Below are 23,241 nucleotides of genomic sequence, written 5' to 3' on the forward strand. Positions count from 1 at the left end.
GGTGTCTAGTTTACACAATATGCTAATCACTTCACCGTGACACAACACCCACACGTGTGATAATTGAGAAATGCTTCCAGGGGAACTTAATTAATAAAGGAATTACAACTCTATTCCTAACTGGTTAATTTTTAATTAACCCTAACTACTCATTCAATAATGTGTGATAATTGAGAAACGCTTCCAGGGGAACTTAATTAATAAAGGAATTACAACTCTATTCCTAACTGGTTAATTTTTAATTAACCCTAACTACTCATTCAATAACCTTGTAATACAGAATTAATACTGGCACCTATCACAATAAAGACAATAACCTACAGTTTACCTAGGTCCTCTAGGATGACTGGTTAAGCTTTTTATAATTATTTAGGACAGTGAGCCTACAGATTACTGCGTCAGATGACCGGCAGCACCGTCTAAATAATATTGGTATAATACAGTATTAAAATATTTAAAGTCACATCAATCACATCAAGGTTATACACAGAGCAGAAAATATATAATTACCAGTCCGGACGGACAGCGATCCCCTGGAGCCTTCCTATGTTTCTCCCCGATATCTCTAAAATCCTAGCTATTTATTCAGAACTCTCAGAGACGGCGAATATCGCCTGGGGGCACAACGCGGTACCTCACCTATCATCTGATATTTCCACCTCTCCAAGAGTCGGTATATTTTCTTAGATGACCAGATATTCTGTCGCCAGTCGCCAAAATCACGGTTGTAAAAACCGCACTCGCAGAGGTATTACGTAACTACTGGCCACCTGGACTTAAGTGCATATGGAACTGCACACGGCCCTCTAAAACAATTAATATCGCCACAGGCGAAAAGAAATTAAGAGCATGTACCGTCACACACCCCCACCGCAAAAAGGATATTTCCTCTACTCTAGGAATAGGGAAATATACTACATTAAAAGAAAAGGTGTGTTAACCGACGCATCCGGGCATTTATAACACATGTAATAATAAGGTGACTACCAGTAATCACACTGAGTCTCTGAGTCCCTGGTATACAAATAATATATATAAAAACAAAACAGAAATCAAGAATGTCAACACATTATCATAACGTTCAACTTCGGGGCAGGGCATCAGCGATTACATTGGATGTGCCCTTGATATGTTCAATGGTAATTGGGTATTCTTGCAGAAGAAGACTCCACCTCAAAACTCTCTGGTTGGTGGCTTTCATTCTGTGAATGAAGGTAAGCAGATTATGATCAGTAAAGACCACCACTTGATGCACGTAGATCTGAAAATGCTTCAGAGCTTGTACCATGGCCAAAACTTCCTTCTCTATAGTGGAATAGTTCACCTGGTGTTTGTCAAACATTTTGGAGGAGAAACTTACAGGATGGTCCAGTCCATTTTCGTCTTCCTGGAACAGCACAGCTCCAGCTCCCACGTCACTAGCATCCACAGCTAGCTTGAACGGCATTCGGTAGTCTGGTGCTGCCATCACGGGAGACGAGTAGCGCATCTGCTTGAGATGGTTGAATGACTTCTCGCATTCATCTGACCACTGGAACTTCGTTTCTTTCTTTTTTAGTGTCGCACGTTTTCCAGGTTTTCTCCGATAGGCATGCTGTCGAATCGGTGTAGCGTTGGGTTCCAAGCGCACATCCTGGCTTAAGGTGTTGGTAACCATTGGAAGGTCCTGACAAATGGAAACATTGTCTTGTATCAGCGTAGTCAACTTTTCTCGCCGGGGCCTCAAGTCTGCTAGAATCTGGCCGTTGGTTAACTTGATCTCTGCAGTCTTGACGTCATCACAGGAAATGAGTGACTCTCAATTTGGACCGGTATCACTGGAACTATCGGCAGTCTGTCAAAATAACCTTTTAGCAAATTGATGTGACAATACCTACTTTTCCTAACCCTATCAGGAGTGTTTATCACATACTCTGTCTCATTAACCCGTTTGTGCACAACATAGGGCCCGAAATACCTGTTCTGCAATGAACCCCGTTTAATGGGAAGGTACAGCAGCACCTTATCCCCTGGTTTAAATTCCCGACTCCTAGCCTTCCTATCAAACACTGATTTTATTTTGCTCTGAGCATGGCTCAGTTGCTTTCTAGCCTTCCTATCTCTAACTCTCTTATTCATTAATACTCCCTTGTCCATATCATAACCTGACCTCTGATCCTCCATCTCACCCTCTGTTAACAATGTAGTGCGAGCTGCCAACAATTTTGGATCAGCCCCCTGCTCTAGAATTAACTCTTGTCTATTACAAGGTAAGTCCCCTCTATCAAACACAACTGGTTTATTTACCCTCTGCGGGAGATCAAAAGGTTCCACCACATTTAGTTCGTCAGTTGACTTATCTACCATTTTACTGATAACCTCATCCACTCCAATTTCATGGCTCACACACGTATCAGACAAATCATAAATATCCTCTGGGTCTCGTTTTACCCTTCTGGCCATAGCCCTAGTCATTACACACGCAGGATATCTAATCTCATCAACCTCACTCTCTCGTACTAGTAAAGGGCTGTCTTTAATTAACAATTGGTCACATTCCGGCTGACAACACTGACTAGTCACATCATTACCCAACAAAACTCCTATGTTTTCAATGGGCAAGTCCTTTACAACACCCATAATGACTGGTCCCATCACAAACTTCGAACACAAGAAAACCTTATGTAACCGGACAACCATTTTTTCTCCAGTAACCGAGGTTAAGGCCAGACTACGTCCTGTATCTGAATTCTCAATACCAGCTAAACACACTTGCGTTATCAGCGACTGACTACAGCCGGTATCTCTATAGATTGATATTGCCTTAGGACACAACTCTTGTTTCACATCACAAACCATACCAGTGGACACATACGGGTTTACTTTCTCTGCCATGGGACTAACCATTAACTCTCTCGCTAACGGAGCTGACCTCACTAAACCGACCACTTGCGCATTATCGCGTTTCCTTTTAAAACAGTCCCCGACAAGATGGTTATCCTTTTTACAGTAACTGCAATGTGGACGAAAAGTTCGTGCATTGGCTGATAATGCAGGCTTATCCTTACTTTGCCTACCAGGTGCATTCCTTGCCTGACTAGCTGACCAACTAGATGACTCTCCCCGATAGTTACCTTCCCGGGAAAAACCTGGCTGAAATTTCTTCTTATCACCCTGTTGTATAGAGCTACCCTGTACTGCCTGAGGTTTGTGTATTAACACGTAGTCATCTGCCACTATGCCTGCCTCCTCTATCTTTTTGACATCACGATCCTCTAAATGAATACGTAAGCTAACTGGTAATCCATTCCTAATGTCCTGTAAGATCAACAACTCCCGTAACTCGGTATATGACTCTACCTGATGAGACACCACCCATTTATCAAACATCCCTGCCTTCTTAGCCACAAACTCACTATAAGACTGACCCTGCGTTTTTCTCAACTCGCTATACCGTAAACGATAATCCTCAGGTCGTAATTCATAAGCCCTCAACACTGCCACCTTAACTAGGTCGTACTGACTTGCTCACTCATCACTCATTGAATTATAAGCTACACTAGCCTTCCCCTTAAACTTAGACACGGCTAACAATGTCCACTTAGACTGCGGCCAATTTAGCTGCTTAGCGGCCTGTTCAAAAAGTTGGAAGAACATATCTACCTCCTGGTCATCAAATACAGGCACTGATCTATAAGCCTCCGACATGTTAAACCCATTTCCTACTTCTCGTCTAACTTCTTCTGTATTCAACTTTAACTCATGTTCCACCTTTAGTTTTGCTAACTGGAATTCTCTATCTCTATCTCTATCTTCTCTCTCTCTCTCTCTCTCTCTCTCTCTCTCTCTCTCTCTCTCTCTCTCTCTCTCTCTCTCTCTCTCTCTCTCTCTTCTCTCTCTCTATTCTCTCTCTTCTCTATCCCTCTCTCTATCTTCCCTATCTCTATCTCTATCTTCTTTTTCTCTCTCTCTCTCTTCTCTCTTCTCTCTCTCTCTCTTCTCTCTCTTCTCTATCCCTCTCTCTATCTTCCCTATCTCTATCTCTATCTCTATCTTCTCTCTCTCTCTCTCTCTCTCTCTCTTCTCTCTTCTCTCTCTCTCTTCTCTCTCTTCTCTATCCCTCTCTCTATCTTCCCTATCTCTATCTCTATCTTCTTTTTTTCTCTCTCTCTCTCTATCTAATGCATGTTCCTCTCTTTCGTACTCGAGCTTTTTAAAAGCTAATTGTTGTTCCACACTTTACTCATTTATCTCTATCTCTGGAACAACCTCACTGTCTTCCATAACAGGCCTATCACCAAAAACTTCCTGGATAATAATTGTCTTTATATCACCTAAGGTTTTAGCTGATGTTAAATCAATTTCTCGCTCACCCGCGATTTCAACTAACTCGGCCTTACGTGCTCGCTTAATCTCCACTACACTGAGCGTAGGCCTATCCAGCAAATTCTTATCCATGTTTAGATATGACGCACTTATAATTAATTAATATTCTAGTGAACAACGTTGCTACTTCTAGTTATTTGTAAAAATAATTTATAAAGCCCCCATTTACAAACAATACTTTTTTTAAATATGCATGTCCCGTTTCAGATCCCGGATGAGCCCCCAATTTTCACTCCTGTCACGGGGATCCTATAATACCCGTAACTGAATGAAACACGAGTGTCCAAATATCTCTCCTAACTGTATATCTATTAGATCTCTCTGTAACAGGCAGTTATACCCGCTGGCTCGTCTAGGTATGATCAGAGATAAGATCTTATATAAAGTATATATTATAGCACGTTTAGTTCACTAGAAAACACAACAAAACACAATACACTTTGGAATCTGTATTAACCTACGCTGACAAATGTACTGCCGCAGTAGTTAATTAACAACAACAAATAATAACAACCCAGAACTGATCACTTAATTAGTTAATCTCTAGGTGTCTAGTTTACACAATATGCTAATCACTTCACCGTGACACAACACCCACACGTGTGATAATTGAGAAACGCTTCCAGGGGAACTTAATTAATAAAGGAATTACAACTCTATTCCTAACTGGTTAATTTTTAATTAACCCTAACTACTCATTCAATAACCTTGTAATACAGAATTAATACTGGTACCTATCACAATAAAGACAATAACCTACAGTTTACCTAGGTCCTCTAGGATGACTGGTTAAGCTTTTTATAATTATTTAGGACAGTGAGCCTACAGATTACTGCGTCAGATGACCGGCAGCACCGTCTAAATAATATTGGTATAATACAGTATTAAAATATTTAAAGTCACATCAATCACATCAAGGTTATACACAGAGCAGAAAATATATAATTACCAGTCCGGACGGACAGCGATCCCCTGGAGCCTTCCTATGTTTCTCCCCGATATCTCTAAAATCCTAGCTATTTATTCAGAACTCTCAGAGACGGCGAATATCGCCTGGGGGCACAACGCGGTACCTCACCTATCATCTGATATTTCCACCTCTCCAAGAGTCGGTATATTTTCTTAGATGACCAGATATTCTGTCGCCAGTCGCCAAAATCACAGTTGTAAAAACCGCACTCGCGGAGGTATTACGTAACTACTGGCCACCTGGACTTAAGTGCATATGGAACTGCACACGGCCCTCTAAAACAATTAATATCGCCACAAGGCGAAAAGAAATTAAGAGCATGTACCGTCACAAGCTCCATGACTTAATATTTTAACCGTCTTTTCTTATTGATTAATTGTTTTTCCTAATAGCCTAGCAATTAATTAACCCACTGTAGAAATGGTAGAGACCAACAAGTGTCTTTAAACCAAATATAAATTTAAACTGGTTTCAATGGGGACTGATGAAATCTGATGATATATACCGAGTTAGATGTTACACAGGCTATTGTTAGTCGGCAGGACTTTGAGATTGTGTCCTATACAGATGTCGTTTAGGACAGATTACACTGTATTTAGGCCGCAAAAATAAAAAAATGTGTGTGTTTACGGTTTCCTGACCTACCCTAATTAATTATGTAGCAACCCTGAAACTTTTTGAAGCAAAAAGCAAAATTATTAAAAAATATAATTGGTTTTTTTTTTTTTACGATCCTTGATTTTTTTAAATCAGCGAACTAGATTTGGAACACCTTGGCCAATCATGGTTTCTCTGTTTTGTTTCGATTTAAAAAAAAAAAAAAAAGGTTCCCACCTACATTTGTACCTACCTACTCTATTTGTTTCAAGGATGAAACCTGAAACACATTTTTTTTTTTAGGCCTTACTATTAGTACTGTTTTTAATTTTAACGATCTGAGATATTTTATAAATCCAGAATAAAAATACAACTTAAAATTGTTTTTACGCTTTTGGTATCAGATATTCCATGTTCTCATGCTTAATATGGGATTTTTTTTTTTTTTGTTATGTGTATTACGCAGGATAATTTGCATAGTGTTATACAAACAGTATACATTGCATTTTATAGACTTATTTGCATAATACAATGTACATGCATGCTGCAATATGTAGTATATGTGTTACAAAAAAATATTTAGAAATGTTTAATTTACATTGCTTGTTTATTTATATACACATTTATAAAGCGATGACAGTTATGCATACCAGTACATGTACATGTTTGGAATTCTTAAAAGTAAAAATATAACTAAGCTAATTACAGAGTTACTGGTTAGTGTAGACCTGGCTTTTGTTATACATGTACATGTACATATTAGTTTAATTAAATTGCATTATCATAGCCGATGTATGTTTCATGCTGGGTGTCGTTAAACATCTATGTGCTTTTATTAAATTGCATTACCATAGCCGATGTATTTTTCATGCTGGGTGTCGTTAAACATCTAATAGTATGTGCTTTTATTCAATTGCATTACCATAGCCGATGTATGTTTCATGCTGGGGTGTCGTTAAACATCTATTCTATTCTATTCTATTATTATTACATATTGATCAGTGTTTGTGTTTCTCTAACAGCAGTCTACGTGTTTGTATTTCAGATAATATGACACCCTTAAAGGTATAGCTATTGATTAAAAAATGTGCAGGGGTGCTGTTTAACTTTCATCTACATTGTAGTACTAAATAGTGATTAAAAAAATACCATTCTTGCCACCTCTATCAGCTATATTGATACAAAATGGGGGCGAGACATGTAAAACATTTGCCTGATGTGCGGTTGGTCTGGCTTCGATCCCTGTTGCTGGCCCATTGGGTTATTTCTTGTTCCTGCAAGTACATCATAACTGGTATATCAAAGACTGTGGTATTGCCATCCTGTCTGTAGAATGGTGCATATAAAATATCCCTTGTTACTAATGAAAATTTTTAGCAGGTTTCTTCTCTAAGACTACACAAATGTATATGTCAAAATTACCAAATATTTGACATCTAATAGCTGATGATTAATAAATCAATGTGCTTTAGTGGTGTCGTTAAACAAAACAAACATTTTATAATTATTCTTTATTGCATGTTGATGGTGTTCATTGTGTTCCTCTTAATAGTAGACTACATTGTACATGTATGTGTTTCAGATACAGTTCTGTATTATGACACCTCTAGAGATATCAAACCTCTAGAGATATCAAACAATGTGCAGGGGTGTTGTTTAACTTTCATCTAGTACTAAATCGTGATCCTAAATAGTAAGCTTACCACCTGTAGCTGTCATAACTAGTGATACAAAATGTGCTGAGGCGATGTTTAATTTTCATCCAGTACCAAACATACAAGTACATGTAGCTAATAATTCAATAGTACTCACTGCTGGGGTGTTGTTAATTCATTTTCTCTGCTTGTTGATATATTACCAGGGCTCCTAGAATATTTATAAAATCCACTAGCCATGTGACTTAAAAGATTTACTAGCCACGATTACAAACTCACTAGCCCTACTTTAGTTTAAGTTCATACAATTTCACTAAATAATAGTAATAATCAGATATATCACATAAAGAGGGAGATAGAGCTTAAAAACACTAAGATTGGGGGTTGGGGTGAGGGCAGGATATTCATATTTACAAAATAGACTTAACTGCAACAATTGACAAAGAAAAAGTTACTAGCCACCGGACATGGCATTAGTAGTTATTTACTAGCCCAACATTGAATATCACTAGCCATGGGAGTGGGGCTACCATAATCCAGAAATCCTGATATTAGGGTAGTACAGGTGTGTTGAGTGTAAACAAAGAGCGAGGACACATGTTTTTGTTGATGCACGGACAAACGGCAAGGTTAGTCCGTTTTGGACACCAGCATGTATTAATATAGTCGTAAATGGACTGACACAATGGTTTTATTACACATATGCCAGACACCACCCACATGACAACTATTAACCCAGCGTACTTGTAGCAGCTACTTTCTTTATGAGTAATATACAGTGATAATGTGAATAAAGTCAACATGTCTTATCAGTTAACCATTCCTTCAAGTTTTCCTTTCCGATCAGTGTTTGCTGATTTGTGTACGTGTCAACAACATGCGAGTACGTGTATGTTCTATCTTGTCTGTGCATGATGCATATAAAAAATATACAGAACTTAACATACGTTGTTATCGCTTCCTATTTATTGCACGAGTTTTGTGCAAGAACATATACCACGAAAAAATATATATACTGGTACAAGGTATGTTGTTGTGCAAAATAAATGAGTGCAATAAATAAGATGCAAAAACAACATATGTCAAGTTTTGTATTTATTACATACCTTCCTTTAGGTTTTACACAAACTGTTTTTCATTTAACATCATAACAACTCTTTCTTAAATCTTTGATTAATACTCCTTTCATGGATTTACTTAAGGTTAAGAATCATACTCTGTGGCAGCCTTGTGTAGTGTTTCAAATACGATGTGACATACTTTGTAAATCATATATGACGTTAGTAACTAAAAGGCGCTAATTGCAGTAAAAATAAAAAGGGAATTCCCCATTTAAAAGTTCCGGCCCAGATCACACATACATGTATGTGCGATACAAGATAAATTTATCACACAGTTTGAAAATGTCTTTATCACTGTAGTAAGATTGAATAGGTGTGAATAGCTTCTAGAAAAAAAAGAATAGCCTTTATAAAAAGGATTGTATTTTGTCATCTAAAGCTAATATTAGTGGTATGATTTCCCCCTACATATATAATTCTTATTTAGGTAATTGGTAGTTATTTGAATAAAGAGCTGGGATGTCATAAGACAAAAGGAAAAAGAAAAAAAAAATGTTTCTTTCTTTTAGGTTTCTATACTATGAGAATATTTAATTAGTTTCTTTTATAAGAATTTATTAAATCTTCTTTTTTTGTCTTTTTTTTTTTTGTTAAACATTATCTAAACATGACTCTACCTGTACTAGTATCGTCACACCCTGTTCACACTATTATAATGTTAAATATCATTGTGAGCTATACCATTCACTTTTGCATGCAGTTAAATTCAGTTACTACATGTCAGAACAGGGTGTTCATTATGTTTCAAAGTGGGAGGTTGTTTAAGAAAAGTAGATAGGATATTCAGGGCTCGAAACAGCCTGTGGCCAGGTTGCCAAATGCAATCAATGTCCCATTTGGCCTCTTTAATACTTAAAAATAATGGCGTTAGTCACCCAAATAATATTATTTGGGTGATATTCTTTAGAGCTACAACATATGCACCACTATTGCTTATATTTATTCTATATTAAAATCTTGCTTGTGGTTTGTGGTTCGCTTACCATAATTTGCCAATATCCATTATTATTTTTGGGCCACCATATTTTTTGACGGCTTTCGAACCCTGGATATTTAACTGTAAGTGTAGGTATGAAAAGTAGGCAGAGATGATGGCAGCAGTACTACAAAAGCACTGTCAAAATAAATTCCATACAGATTGCCAAAAAATTTTGAGAAATACTTTCGTTTCACTGCCATTTTTTAAAAGTATAAAAGTCAATTGATCATTGACTGTTGGATATCAAACATTTGGTAATTTTGTTACTCATAGTCTTAAAGGAAAACTACTACATTTTTCCATTAGCAGCAAGGGATCTTTTATATGCACTTTCCCACATACAGGACAGCATATACCACAGTCTTTGATATACCAGTCATGGTGCACTGGTTGGGACAGGAAACCAGAAAAATCAATCATTTATTCATTCATTCATTCATTGCACAACATGTGAAGGTTCGAAATAGCAGTCTGTGACAAGTGAAAAGCAGTTTGTTTTTTAGAGCTAGCAGATGAAATAAAAATTTACCTGCTTTAAAAAAAAAAAAATTGCAGTTAATTTTTCAGGAGATAGATGTATGTACAATCATCTCATCTTCTCTTTAGCTGAGGCTGAGCTTGAGATTCTGCTATATTTTAATTTTATAACACTCTAAAATACATCTCCGAGGTCCTAATTTTCAACACACTATCCTAAACCCTCCACTTACAATGTGCTGGCTTATTTCTGACAGTCATATGTTTTCTTACCTGGCCATTTTTTTTTGGGGGGAGGGGGGGGGGGGGGTGTCTGCTGGGTATGGGTTTTTTTTTTTTAAATAACAGCAGGCCATAGTTTACTTCCTATTTTGAGCCTTACATATATATTATTGATAACCTCATATTCAGATGCCCTGGTTGTTGTTCGAGTTTTCACGTCACCTCTTGTAGGCTACGTATGGCCTTGTGTATACTAGTAAGCAGGTTGTCAATGAGAAAGTACATTTGTATTTAGTTACAAGCTCAAGTACATTCATCACTCATCACTTCATTCAAGTGAACACTGTCCTTTATATGTCCCCTGACATGTAATAGAATCTCTCACTGACCTATATCCCACCTGGAAGTCAATGTTTCCTGTCTCTTGTTATGCATTTCAGAGTTGTTTTTTTCTTTTTCTTTTTCATTGTTCCTTTTTTTTAATATATACATTGTACTACCATAGATCCTGAAATTAATGCGATCATAATATTAATGCAAAAACTGTGAGCTCATGTTATTCGCATTAATAATATGACGCATTTATTTCTCTGTTTTGTTTATGTGTCCCACATTATGAAAACAAAACAAACAAAGATTAACATTCTAACATATAACACAACTGGAAATAAATTCATTGTAGGCAAGTCTGACTAATTGTTGACTAGTCCAGCAAGCTATATGTCACACTCTTTTAAAACAAAGATTAAAATTCTAATACACTTATAAAACAGCTGGAGCACAATTCATTGTAGACGAGACATACTAATCATACAATAATCTAAGAAGATGCCAACCACGCGTGATTAATGCAGGGTCTTTGGCTATCCTATCAAAAGCTGACACAATACATCGCGTGTGAATAGGTTTTAGCATGCTAATCCTGAGGTTGACCAATTCTTTAATTTCACTGTTCAAGTTCACTGCAACTTAGTTGGGTGAATTTTTCTTTTGGTATGACTTTTAAATATGTCTACATTCTTAGGAAGATACATTTGTAATGGTACATAAATGCTATTGTTTAAAGGTAGAGTAAACTCAAACAAGAGATTTATGTGTTGGAAAGATGCATACCCGGACCACCAACACATACTGACACTTTAACAAATGAAAAATGTGTAATTTTAGAGTTAACAAAAAAACCATGATTATTCCTGCTAACTGGGGGCAGCCATTTTGTTTCATTTTTGTAACGTCCGGTGGTATAGCTTGGGGTGAAGTGACGTCAGCTCCGTCCATCTGCTCTATGCACAGCTTTCATCAACCTGACTTGTTGTTTTTTAAAAATAAATATTTGGGAAAAAAGTTTTGGCTGTCATAATTTTTTAATATTTTACTAATTAAAAGTACCATTCAAATGACAGTTAGAATTTGGACATAATTTTATTGGTTTTGGCTGTCATAATTTTTTTTGAATATTTCAGTAATTAAAAGTGCTATTAAAAAACCACGGTTAGAATTTGGACTTAATTTTATTGGTTTTGGCTGTCATAATTTTTGAATATTTCAGTAATTAAAGTATTGTTAAAACAATCAGTTAGAATTTGGACATAATTTTATATGTGTGTGTGTGTGCGTGTGTGTGTGTTTATGTGGGTCTGCAATAAAAATTTGAGACAGGTGGAGCCCATTGGTAAAGATTGCTTTTGGCGGGCCCATTGGGCTATTTTTCATTCCAGCCTGTGCTCCATAACTAGTTAACAACGGCCATGGTATGTATTATTCTCTCAGTTGGATGATGCATCTATAAAAGATCCCTTGCTGCTTACTGAAAAGAGTAGCCCATGGAGTGAAGGCAGTAGGATTCTTTTCTTATTGTCTGTGTGGCCCTGATGCCAATCATGCCATAAACATGTTACTGTAAATAAAAATGTGTCGAGTGCATCATTAATAAAACATTTTCTTCTTTCTTTTTCTTTTCATTTTGTTCACTTTCATGTGGCATAGTTTGGGATGTAGTTATATGGTACAGCTAATGCTCACCTGAGTCCATAAGTTGTGTTTTCTATTCCATCTAGAGCCACATATCTGGTACATCAATTGCTGACTGTGGTATATATTCAGTTGTTTATCCTGCCTGTTGGAAAGTGCATATAAAAGATTCCTTGCTGCTGTTCAGTAAGAGCCTATGTGGTAGCAGCAGTTTTTTTCAGTGTCAAAATAACTATGTTAACTGGGTGTTTTAAAATAATTTATTGAGATGTAGGTCATCAAAATGTACCTTTAATATAAAATATTGCCACATTTACTAAATGTTTATCATGCATGTTTTAGTTGTTTTATTAATTCAATATTCCTTCATTTTCCTTCCATGTGCCAGCTACAGTGTTTATGGTTTATGTAATTGATCATATTTAGGTACATGACATACCGTATTTATCTTAATCATAGATTTCTCTCATTTTCAGCTGGCAGCCAGCCAAATTTCCTTCTACTGTTGCCAAATTGGTACTTGTTGTTTCCATGGTTTGATAAAATCTTTATAAATGCAATTTTTCTATTTTCAGGCCCTTAATGCTAGTGTCAGACTGGCAATTGCCAGCACAAAGTTACCCAACTCGACGGTTACGTTGTAATCTCTCCAACTCCCGATAGTTTACGACAGGTGCACTCAGATTAACAACTAATGTATTATATGATGAAAATCAAGTTGTAAGAGTGCTCAGACTAGCAACTGGACATTCCTAGAAGTCGTGAGACTGGAAAGTTGGCCAACTTTCTGCTGGCAGTTGACAGTCTGAGAAACAACAAAACATCCATTCTGGTGAAAAGAAATGGCTTCTGCTTTTCACAGCTGTTATATATATATATATACTTTATTTTAAAATGAAAGGCTAATTTTTAATACAAGTTTTTTTCTAACTGATGTAATATATTTATTTCAGTGTTTAACTGGACTGTCGATGATGTTCTGGAATGGCTGGAAAACCACGTGGAGCTTCCCCAGTATATTGATATTTTTGTCGCAAATGGTGTCGATGGATCCTTTTTACCCAGGTACTGCATGTACAAACATGTATAATAATATGATACTTGTACTTTTAATAATATGTGATTATATATGCATATTTTCATTATGTTATATTTTATTATGTAATATCTAGTTAATACCTTTTTGTGTTCTGCTAATAAAGCCAAACATTTTTGTTGTGAAGTTGGAAGCAAAAATTCCCATTTTATGTGTAACCATCTATATTGTACATAGAGGATAATAAACGAGTTACCAGTTATTATCAAATTTATGTCCCAAGTGAAATAATTTTCAGTTGTCACGAGCTTTAGCGAGTGACAAATGAAAATTATTTCACAAGGGACATAAATTTGATAATATCTTGTTACGAGTTTGTTATTCTATTTATTACCTGAGCTATTTTTTCTCTAAAAGCCTTTATTTTCAACACACATACACGTACATGTATTAAAAGGATGTAAACCGCTTTACGCACTGTTCTGAGTATTGCTATAACTTTGTAATTTAATCACGTCCATAGATCATTTTCAAAAACAAATGTCCTTTTTATTCTGGTACAAAATCTATAATGAACTGCATTAAAATGACATTTTGTTATAAATTTAACACCAAAAACAGACAGCTGTAAACACAAATTCTTTAAACTACATGACGTCATGTGTTTGCCAAATCGTGATGACGTCATATTTAGTACCGACAAGGTCATTGGTTTGTAAGCGTCAAATCATCCAATAGTATTATTCGTGAGAAATTATGATTTTTATTTTCCCCGTCATGAGTGCCTGTTGGGAAAATAAATTTTGTGTATGCCATCATCACTATCAAATCAAATTTTTAGCAGTTTTAGCCTAATTATTTAAGTAAATTAATGATTGTATGTATGTATGCAGATAAATAATAAAAAAATTCTACTGGAAAAATGTAATAAAATGATAATTATATATAGGACTGAAGCTATGTTTATAATGATGTTTTCTTTAATTTAAAGATTTTGGCATGACAGTTGCACAAACTATGAGTTACTCTTAAAATTAAATTTGTCTTATGTTTCAGACTGGCATGTAGTAACAGTAGTTTCTTCGTTAACATCCTGGGAATCAAAAACTCCATACACAGACAAAAGCTGGCTCTCAAGGCTATGGACATTGTGCTCTTTGGAGCACCAAAAAGTAAGTTATTCTTTCTTTCTTTTTGTCAGATATCTCTTTTCTTTTCTTATGCCAGCAAGTGATACGTGAAGCATTGTAGCAGACTTTGCTTTTTAAAGGGAACTACCATGCTCACTCCCCATCTACAATGAGACTAGTTCAGAGAGTAATTTTAGCTCCCCTTAGTATGTGAATTTACATGGTACAATGTATAAATATGGTAATATCTTAAATAGCTCCCTAATCTAAGTTAGGGGAGCAATTAATCAGTCTCGTCAATTTCTTTCACTGCAAGGTATTTTGTAGTGAAATGGTTACTGAAATGACACAAATGTTTACAACACATTTTTTGAAGTGATCAAAGATCACGATGTTGCCTTCTTCATTTGAAATACATATGAGTCTTGTTGCCTTGTTAATTGAGGAGACAGATGCATTTCACTTATACCTGACATTACAAGTCACATAATTTGTCAATATACAGGTACTGAATTTTTTAAAAACATTTAAGGATTCTGTCAGAATCATAATAGATACTAAAAGACTTGTGTTCATGAGATCATGTTCCCTCTTTCAGAGGCTCACGGTTACCTCACCGACGTTGCCCTTGTTGGATCATTGGTTGTGGCCCTTGGCGGGTGCTGGTTTGCCTATGTCCATCACAAATACTCACAGAATCACATCAAAAAGATGATGAAGGATTTAGAATCTCTACAGAAAGCAGAAGATGCCTTGACAGAATTGCAGGAAAAGTAGGGTTTTGTAACACCTTTTATGTTTAATAATACGATTTGGTAACAGTGATAACAAACTAAAGAATTTTGATAAATGGCATTCATTGACTAGAACACAGTATACAGTGAGTTAACATGTAATGCATTTTTTAACATACAAGATGGAAGATAACAGTGGAAAATGAAAAACCCACTTGGTCTACCCATAGATGCAGGAGATAGGGAGGGACCTGGAACGTGCTACTGGAACGTGCTACAACTAGAGAATTAAGCATTTTTCAGGACAAAGACTGAATTTGTACCTTAGACAAATTTTATGGCAAATTCCTTCTGCCACCCTCCCCTCTTACCAGTAAGTAATGTGTTATACACAGTGGTTATCACAAAGTAGATTTATATGGTTTATACCAGTGGTATATACATGAAATCATAATTGTTTGAAATAAAAACAATTTCTTTTTTTAATTGATATCTTGTGGACATTTTATAAAATCACTCTTCAGTTGTAAAATACTTTTCCAGACAGTTACTTGTTGTACATGGTGCCTTTCACAGCAGACTGACATTTAGATCATTCTCTACCAATGTATTTATTTTGTAGGTTGGACATGGCAGAACAGAGGGGAATGTCTCATACCATGGATTATGCATCTCTTAATGGGAGGAGTTGTGATAGTATGGACGGTTGGGTAATTAAGTTAATTGTTTAGTATGAGTTTTATATTTAGTCCGCAATACGATCTTTAATACACATGTATGTATTAGCATTTTCATGGATATACTACTTTTTAAAATGTTGTTTAAATAATAATTATTATTATTATTACTTTGCATTTAACTATGGAAGAAAAATGATAAATATACATGTACACTTTTAGGTCAAATTTAATGCCTTTATCAAGGAGCATTTTGTTTTTAAAATTTTGATCAGCAATATTTATAGTGAATTGAAAATTGATTGTTTTATGTTTTAAAATTGTGTAACGATCTCTGAAACTTGCGTAGCGAATTGTGACACGATACTGAATAAAGGATCCCTGTTTATATGTAGATGGAACATAACTGAAGTACTATTTCTGAACAGATACAGCATTTAAATGTTTTTTAAAATACAATTTGTGAATATGCAATGAAATGTTTTTGACTCACAGCCTTACCAATTGTTGTTATTTTGTTTCTGTATCTATGAAGGATGACCAGGCAGATAGTCTAAAAGTGGCTGAGGAGGAACTCGCACAGTTGCGGGCGACACTGAAACGCACCGAGATGCAGCTGGAAAACCAGCACAACTGGACGATACCCGGTGAGCTGCAGGCATGGTTACAGTTGACCCACGAGGTGGAACACATCCACTATCTCAGTAAGAGGAAAGCGGCTGAGAAACAGATGGACACTGCTAAGGAGGAGGTGAGTTTTCGTCTGTTGGTGTTAGATGTCATTCCTGTACAATGAATAATGAATATTAACTATACCCCAGCTTGAAAAATACATTGAGTGCTGTCTAACAATGATGCTTTTATGTTGTAATTTATTTGCAGTTTTGTTGGTGACCTCATGCGTCAAATAATGTCTCGTTACCTAGCCCTGTGCTTAAAAAACCCAAATGTTAGAGTCTAGACTCGAGACTCTAACAGAGTCTGAGACTTTAATGCAACAGCATACAGATTGTATGTGTATGTCATTAAAGACAGAGTCTAGACAAGTTTTGTAAGCACATGCCCTGGATCACAACTACAGGGTTCAAAATATCAGCCTGAATTTTTTTTTAAACCAGTCCCATTTTTAGACCTACAATGTAGCAGATGAATTTAAAATACACATGGCTAAAAGGATGGGAAGAAGGGGTAGTTGCCCCTTCAGAAAAATGTGTTCTTTTAGTTTAAAATGTCGAGATGGTGAAGACCTTTTAATGGTCTGATTCTTCTGTTACTCTCTTTTTTTTTAATTCAAGTAGTTTAGGGTAGGCACTGGTTGCTTGCCACTTTGATTCATCAGTGAAATTGTCTCATATTGTGGATGACATGATTCATATATGAAACTGTCTCACGTTGTGGATGATGTGGTTCCTGTATGAAACTGTCTCATATTGTGGATGACATGATACCTACATGAAACTGTCTCATATTGTGGATGACATGATACCTACATGAAACTGTCTCATATTGTGGATGACATGATACCTACATGAAACTGTCTCATATTGTGGATGACATGATACCTACATGAAATTGTCTCATATTGTGGATAACGATAACAAAATTTATTTGTTGTTTTTTGTTGTACTTTCCTTTTTATGTCTTCCATCGTTTCATTGTGAATTGCTCTCTTCAGTGAATTGCAGTTTTAAAGCTAATAGCTGATTGGTGTCACTTTTTTATCACCAGACAATGTTATAAGCTCTGGTTTTAGCATATTTTTTCAGTAGTAATCGCAGTTGTGGTGCTGAAATCTTTAGAACATTCTATTTCTTTCACCTAGTGGCCTTCAGTCTGTGACCAGTAAAATGGCATTGCTACAATTTATAAATATTAAGGGCTAAATTTACAAAGCCTGTTTTTCTTAAACCTCGATGTTTAAGTATTATAAATGTATGTAGTTACACGCGTGTAAGACAGGTGTTTAAGTATTATAAATGTATGTAGTTACATGCGTGTAAGACAGGTGTTTAAGTATTATAAATGTATGTAGTTACATGCGTGTAACACATAAACAGGTGTTTAAGTATTATAAATGTATGTAGTTACATGCATGTAACACATAAACAGGCTTTGTAAATTCGGCTCCAATTATTTAATTTGGAGTTGGACAGGTGTTGTTGCTTTATAAAAAATAAAAAAATAAAAATTATCTTTTAAGATTTGTTTTAATTTGTTTACATTGATAATGTCAGGTTCTTGTTTGATAAGTTTCAGTAGTAATAGTAAAGGTTGAATTTTATATGCTCATTAGCCAACGTGTGAGAAAATTTATTTTTCAAAATCAACAGGAAATCAAAATTATTGGTTTATATGCTATGATACTGTTTTAGCACAACAAGCATGGACTAGATTCGTGTAAAACATCTTCAAAGTGTACACCAGTCTATTCGCTGCCATCAATGGGGACACTTCTGGCAACATAAAGAGTAAATGTGTTAGTGTGAGGTTACTTGTGTGCAGGCAGTAGTGTAGTGTAGTGTAGTGGTTTTAAGAACTGTGTGTGATGTTGGAACATTCACTTCAGAATAAATAACACATCTTTTCAATAAGCTTTAATATTAATATAATTATTGTAAATATAGTCTTAACTATGTGGGTCTATAATATACAGATTTATATCTAATTTTATACAAAATATTCTGAATACAGTATATTAAACTATGTGGGTGTATAATATACATATTTATATCTAATTTTATAAAAAATATTCTGAATACAGTATATTAAACTATGTGGGTGTATAATATACATATTTATATCTAATTTTATACAAAATATTCTGAATACAGTATATTAAACTATGTGGGTGTATAATATACATATTTATATCTAATTTTATACAAAATATTCTGAATACAGTATATTAAACTATGTGGGTCTATAATATACATATTTATATCTAATTTTATACAAAATATTCTGAATACAGTATATTAAACTATGTGGGTGTATAATATACATATTTATATCTAATTTTATACAAAATATTCTGAATACAGTATATTAAACTATGTGGGTGTATACTATACATATTTATATCTAATTTTATAAAAAATATTCTGAATACAGTATATTAAACTATGTGGGTGTATAATATACATATTTATATCTAATTTTATAAAAAATATTCTGAATACAGTATATTAAACTATGTGGGTGTATAATATACAGATTTATATCTAATTTTATAAAAAATATTCTGAATACAGTATATTAAACTATGTGGGTGTATAATATACAGATTTATATCTAATTTTATAAAAAATATTCTGAATACAGTATATTAAACTATGTGGGTGTATAATATACAGATTTATATCTAATTTTATAAAAAATATTCTGAATACAGTATATTAAACTATGTGGGTGTATAATATACATATTTATATCTAATTTTATAAAAAATATTCTGAATACAGTATATTAAACTATGTGGGTGTATAATATACATATTTATATCTAATTTTATAAAAAATATTCTGAATACAGTATATTAAACTATGTGGGTGTATAATATACATATTTATATCTAATTTTATAAAAAATATTCTGAATACAGTATATTAAACTATGTGGGTGTATACTATACATATTTATATCTAATTTTATAAAAAATATTCTGAATACAGTATATTAAACTATGTGGGTGTATAATATACATATTTATATCTAATTTTATACAAAATATTCTGAATACAGTATATTAAACTATGTGGGTGTATAATATACAGATTTATATCTAATTTTATACAAAATATTCTGAATACAGTATATTAAACTATGTGGGTATATAATATACATATTTATATCTAATTTTATACAAAATATTCTGAATACAGTATATTAAACTATGTGGGTCTATAATATACATATTTATATCTAATTTTATAAAAAATATTCTGAATACAGTATATTAAACTATGTGGGTCTATAATATACATATTTATATCTAATTTTATAAAAAAATATTCTGAATACAGTATATTAAACTATGTGGGTGTATAATATACATATTTATATCTAATTTTATACAAAATATTCTGAATACAGTATATTAAACTATGTGGGTCTATAATATACATATTTATATCTAATTTTATACAAAATATTCTGAATACAGTATATTAAACTATATGGGTCTATAATATACATATTTATATCTAATTTTATAAAAAAATATTCTGAATACAGTATATTAAACTATGTGGGTGTATAATATACATATTTATATCTAATTTTATAAAAAAATATTCTGAATACAGTATATTAAACTATGTGGGTGTATAATATACAGATTTATTACTCACTGCTGTAAGATATTGCTCATGTCATTACAATCACTCAATATCTAACTGATGTAATATCGGCGTGACGTAGATCACTTGCTGACCTAATTCGTACACAAATAACGTGTAGTAGATCTCGACATTGCTTACTTCTGTATTGTAGCTTGTTTCCAGTTGGTTTGTAATAAATAAAATATTAAACTAGCTTGCCTATCATACCATTTTTATGAAACTCGTGAACAGTGTTGGTATCTGACTCGCTTTCGCTCGTCAGATACAAAAACTGTTCACTCATTTCATAAAAACGGTATGACAGGCAAGCTTGTTTAGTATTCTATATTTATGTCAATTAAGTGTAAATGCAGCACTTTATGAAAATAGTGTAAATATGTGGATTTTTAATATAAACATTTATGTTAAATGCAGATTATTGTGGAAGTAAACATAAATTTAAAAATTGTCTTGCATCTCACTTAGCAGACTCTTTTCTCTGTCTCTGTCTCTCTCTCTCTCTCTCTCTCTGTGTGTGTGTGTGTGTGTGTGTGTGTGTGTGTGTGTGTGTGTGTGTGTGTGAATGAGAGTGTGAATGAGAGTGTGTTTGTGGTGTCTAACTAGAATAAGATATTTGAAAGTCGGATATTTACTTGTAAGTGAATAGATGTATAACAGATTCTCGACACAATCCATCTGCATTTTCTGTATTTTTGAGTGTCAGTTAATGACTGAAAGATTTATAACAATAGTGTAAAAATCTGAACATAGACATTTTAACTAAATATCTACTCCACTGAAAAGCATCACCCAATTTACTGTTGTTTATTGCTATTTCATGTGTGAGGTTGCTGCTATAAAACACACAATAACACTAATCTTTGTGTGTATATATGTAATTATATTTATTGCCCATATGGTCTACAATAAATGGTTATATAAATGTCATATTTTCCCCATGTATTGCTTAGGTCATAGCAATATCTTGAAAACTGTTATTGCACACTACTGATGTTACATGTCGCTATAGCAACTGACATCTTGTGACAGTCGCGGTTTCTGAAATTGACACAAATCCACATCACTGTATTTGACATCGCTGGATGTTATTAAGGTCGATTTTGAAGCGATTACAATCATATTTAGTTTGTTCAAAATCATAATAAATAAATTATAACATTCGCAGGAGTGCCATTCGAAATTTATGAAACTTGTTTGGGAATTGTTTTATACCCCTCGCTTTCACTTGGAGAATAAAATAATTCCCAAACATGTGTCATAAATTCTGTTTATTACCCCAGCAGGCACTCGTAACGGGGGGGGAAAAAAAATTCTCACTGAGAAATTATCATGCATTGGTTTAACGTACACTAGTATTGGATGATTTGGCGCTAACAAACCAATCACCTTGTCGGTACTCAATATGACATCACGATTTGGCAAAGCACACACAATGACGTCACATAGTTTAAAGCGTTTGCGTTTACATCTTTTTGGTTTCAGTGTTAAACTTGTAATAAGATGGTAGTTTAATGCAATTCATTATAGATTTTCTTTACAGAATAGATAGAACTTTGGATTTTGATAATTATCTGTGAATCGTGAATAAAATACAAAGTTAAAGCAATACCCAGAACAGTAAAGTATTTTACATCGTTTCTGTATACATGGACATGTAGCCAATGTAGGCTATATCAGAAATAAAGGCTTTAAAAAAAAACCCAAATAGCTGGGGTAATAAATAAAATAACAAACTCGGTACCAGTTATTAACAAATTTATGTCCCTCGTGAAATAATTTTCACTTGTCACTCGCTAAAGCTTGTGACATGTGAAAACTATTTTACTCGGGACATAAATTTGATAATAACTGGTAACTTGTTTATTATCCTCTATATAGCACTCCCGCTCATATATATATATATATATATATATATATATATATAATATACATATATATACATATATATACATACACATGTACACAAAATATATAATATATATACATACATACATACTTATTATTATTATTTTTTTTGGGGGGGCAGGTATTTATTGCTTACCAGAATACATCAGTTAATTAATTGTATTATAATTTATTCTTCTCATATCCTTTTTACATTTACAATTCTGACTGATGTTGATATATGTGATAGGGTAGTATATATATACTTGTATGTTACTTTTGCTCTGCAGTATCACTATGCAAAATGTTTAGAGCTACATGTAGTTGTTAAAGCATGTTATTTCATGTACATGTATGACTGGAATTAGATGACTGCATGGTATTTAGAGTATGTACTTTAGTATGTGTTGTTTATTGTAAACATCACTTCATTTGTGTTGTATATTTTAAATTGTTTTGTGTGGGTTACTGTACACTTTTTTTTCTCTCTCTTTTTTTTTTTGTTAGAGATTTGACTGGTTTACTTTTTTCTCTTTATTTTATTTGATGTCTTTAATGTTTTAAATGCAACAGATGTAATGTTTTAAATTCAAATAATAACACTGACACTGATGTAATGTTTTAAATTCAAATAACACTGACACTGATGTAATGTTTTAAATTCAAATAATAACACTGACACTGATGTAATGTTTTAAATTCAAATAACACTGACACTGATGTAATGTTTTAAATTCAAATAATAACACTGACACTGATGTAATGTTTTAAATTCAAATAATAACACTGACACTGATGTAATGTTTTAAATTCAAATAATAACACTGACACTGATGTAATGTTTTAAATTCAAATAACACTGACACTGATGTAATGTTTAAATTCAGATAACACTGACCCTAGCTGATGTAATGTTTTAAATTCAAATAATAACACTGACACTGATGTAATGTTTTAAATTCAAATAACACTGACCCTGATATAATGTTTTAAATTGTAGTCATTTTGTATCTTATGTGTTATGTATATTTTGTTTAAAAGGCAGGGGTTTTTTTTGTCTGTGTGATGTATTCTGTAGGTTCA

At 33.8% G+C, this 23,241-nt stretch overlaps 1 protein-coding gene across 3 annotated transcripts in view; it reads left to right on the forward strand.

Moving 5' to 3' along the window:
- Positions 1-23,241, forward strand: part of LOC121376315 (stromal interaction molecule homolog) — a 74,647-nt gene that overhangs the window by 34,706 nt on the left and 16,700 nt on the right. For all 3 annotated transcript variants that reach the window (XM_041504156.1, XM_041504157.1, XM_041504158.1), the window contains exons 4-8: positions 13,311-13,422; positions 14,450-14,565; positions 15,122-15,296; positions 15,880-15,967; positions 16,470-16,685. In XM_041504156.1, the coding sequence (XP_041360090.1) occupies positions 13,311-13,422; positions 14,450-14,565; positions 15,122-15,296; positions 15,880-15,967; positions 16,470-16,685 (707 nt within the window). The remainder of the gene's footprint in view (positions 1-13,310; positions 13,423-14,449; positions 14,566-15,121; positions 15,297-15,879; positions 15,968-16,469; positions 16,686-23,241) is intronic.

The sequence above is a fragment of the Gigantopelta aegis genome, chromosome 6 (genome assembly GCF_016097555.1).
Source record: "Gigantopelta aegis isolate Gae_Host chromosome 6, Gae_host_genome, whole genome shotgun sequence".
Classification (NCBI taxonomy): Eukaryota; Metazoa; Mollusca; class Gastropoda; order Neomphalida; family Peltospiridae; genus Gigantopelta; species Gigantopelta aegis.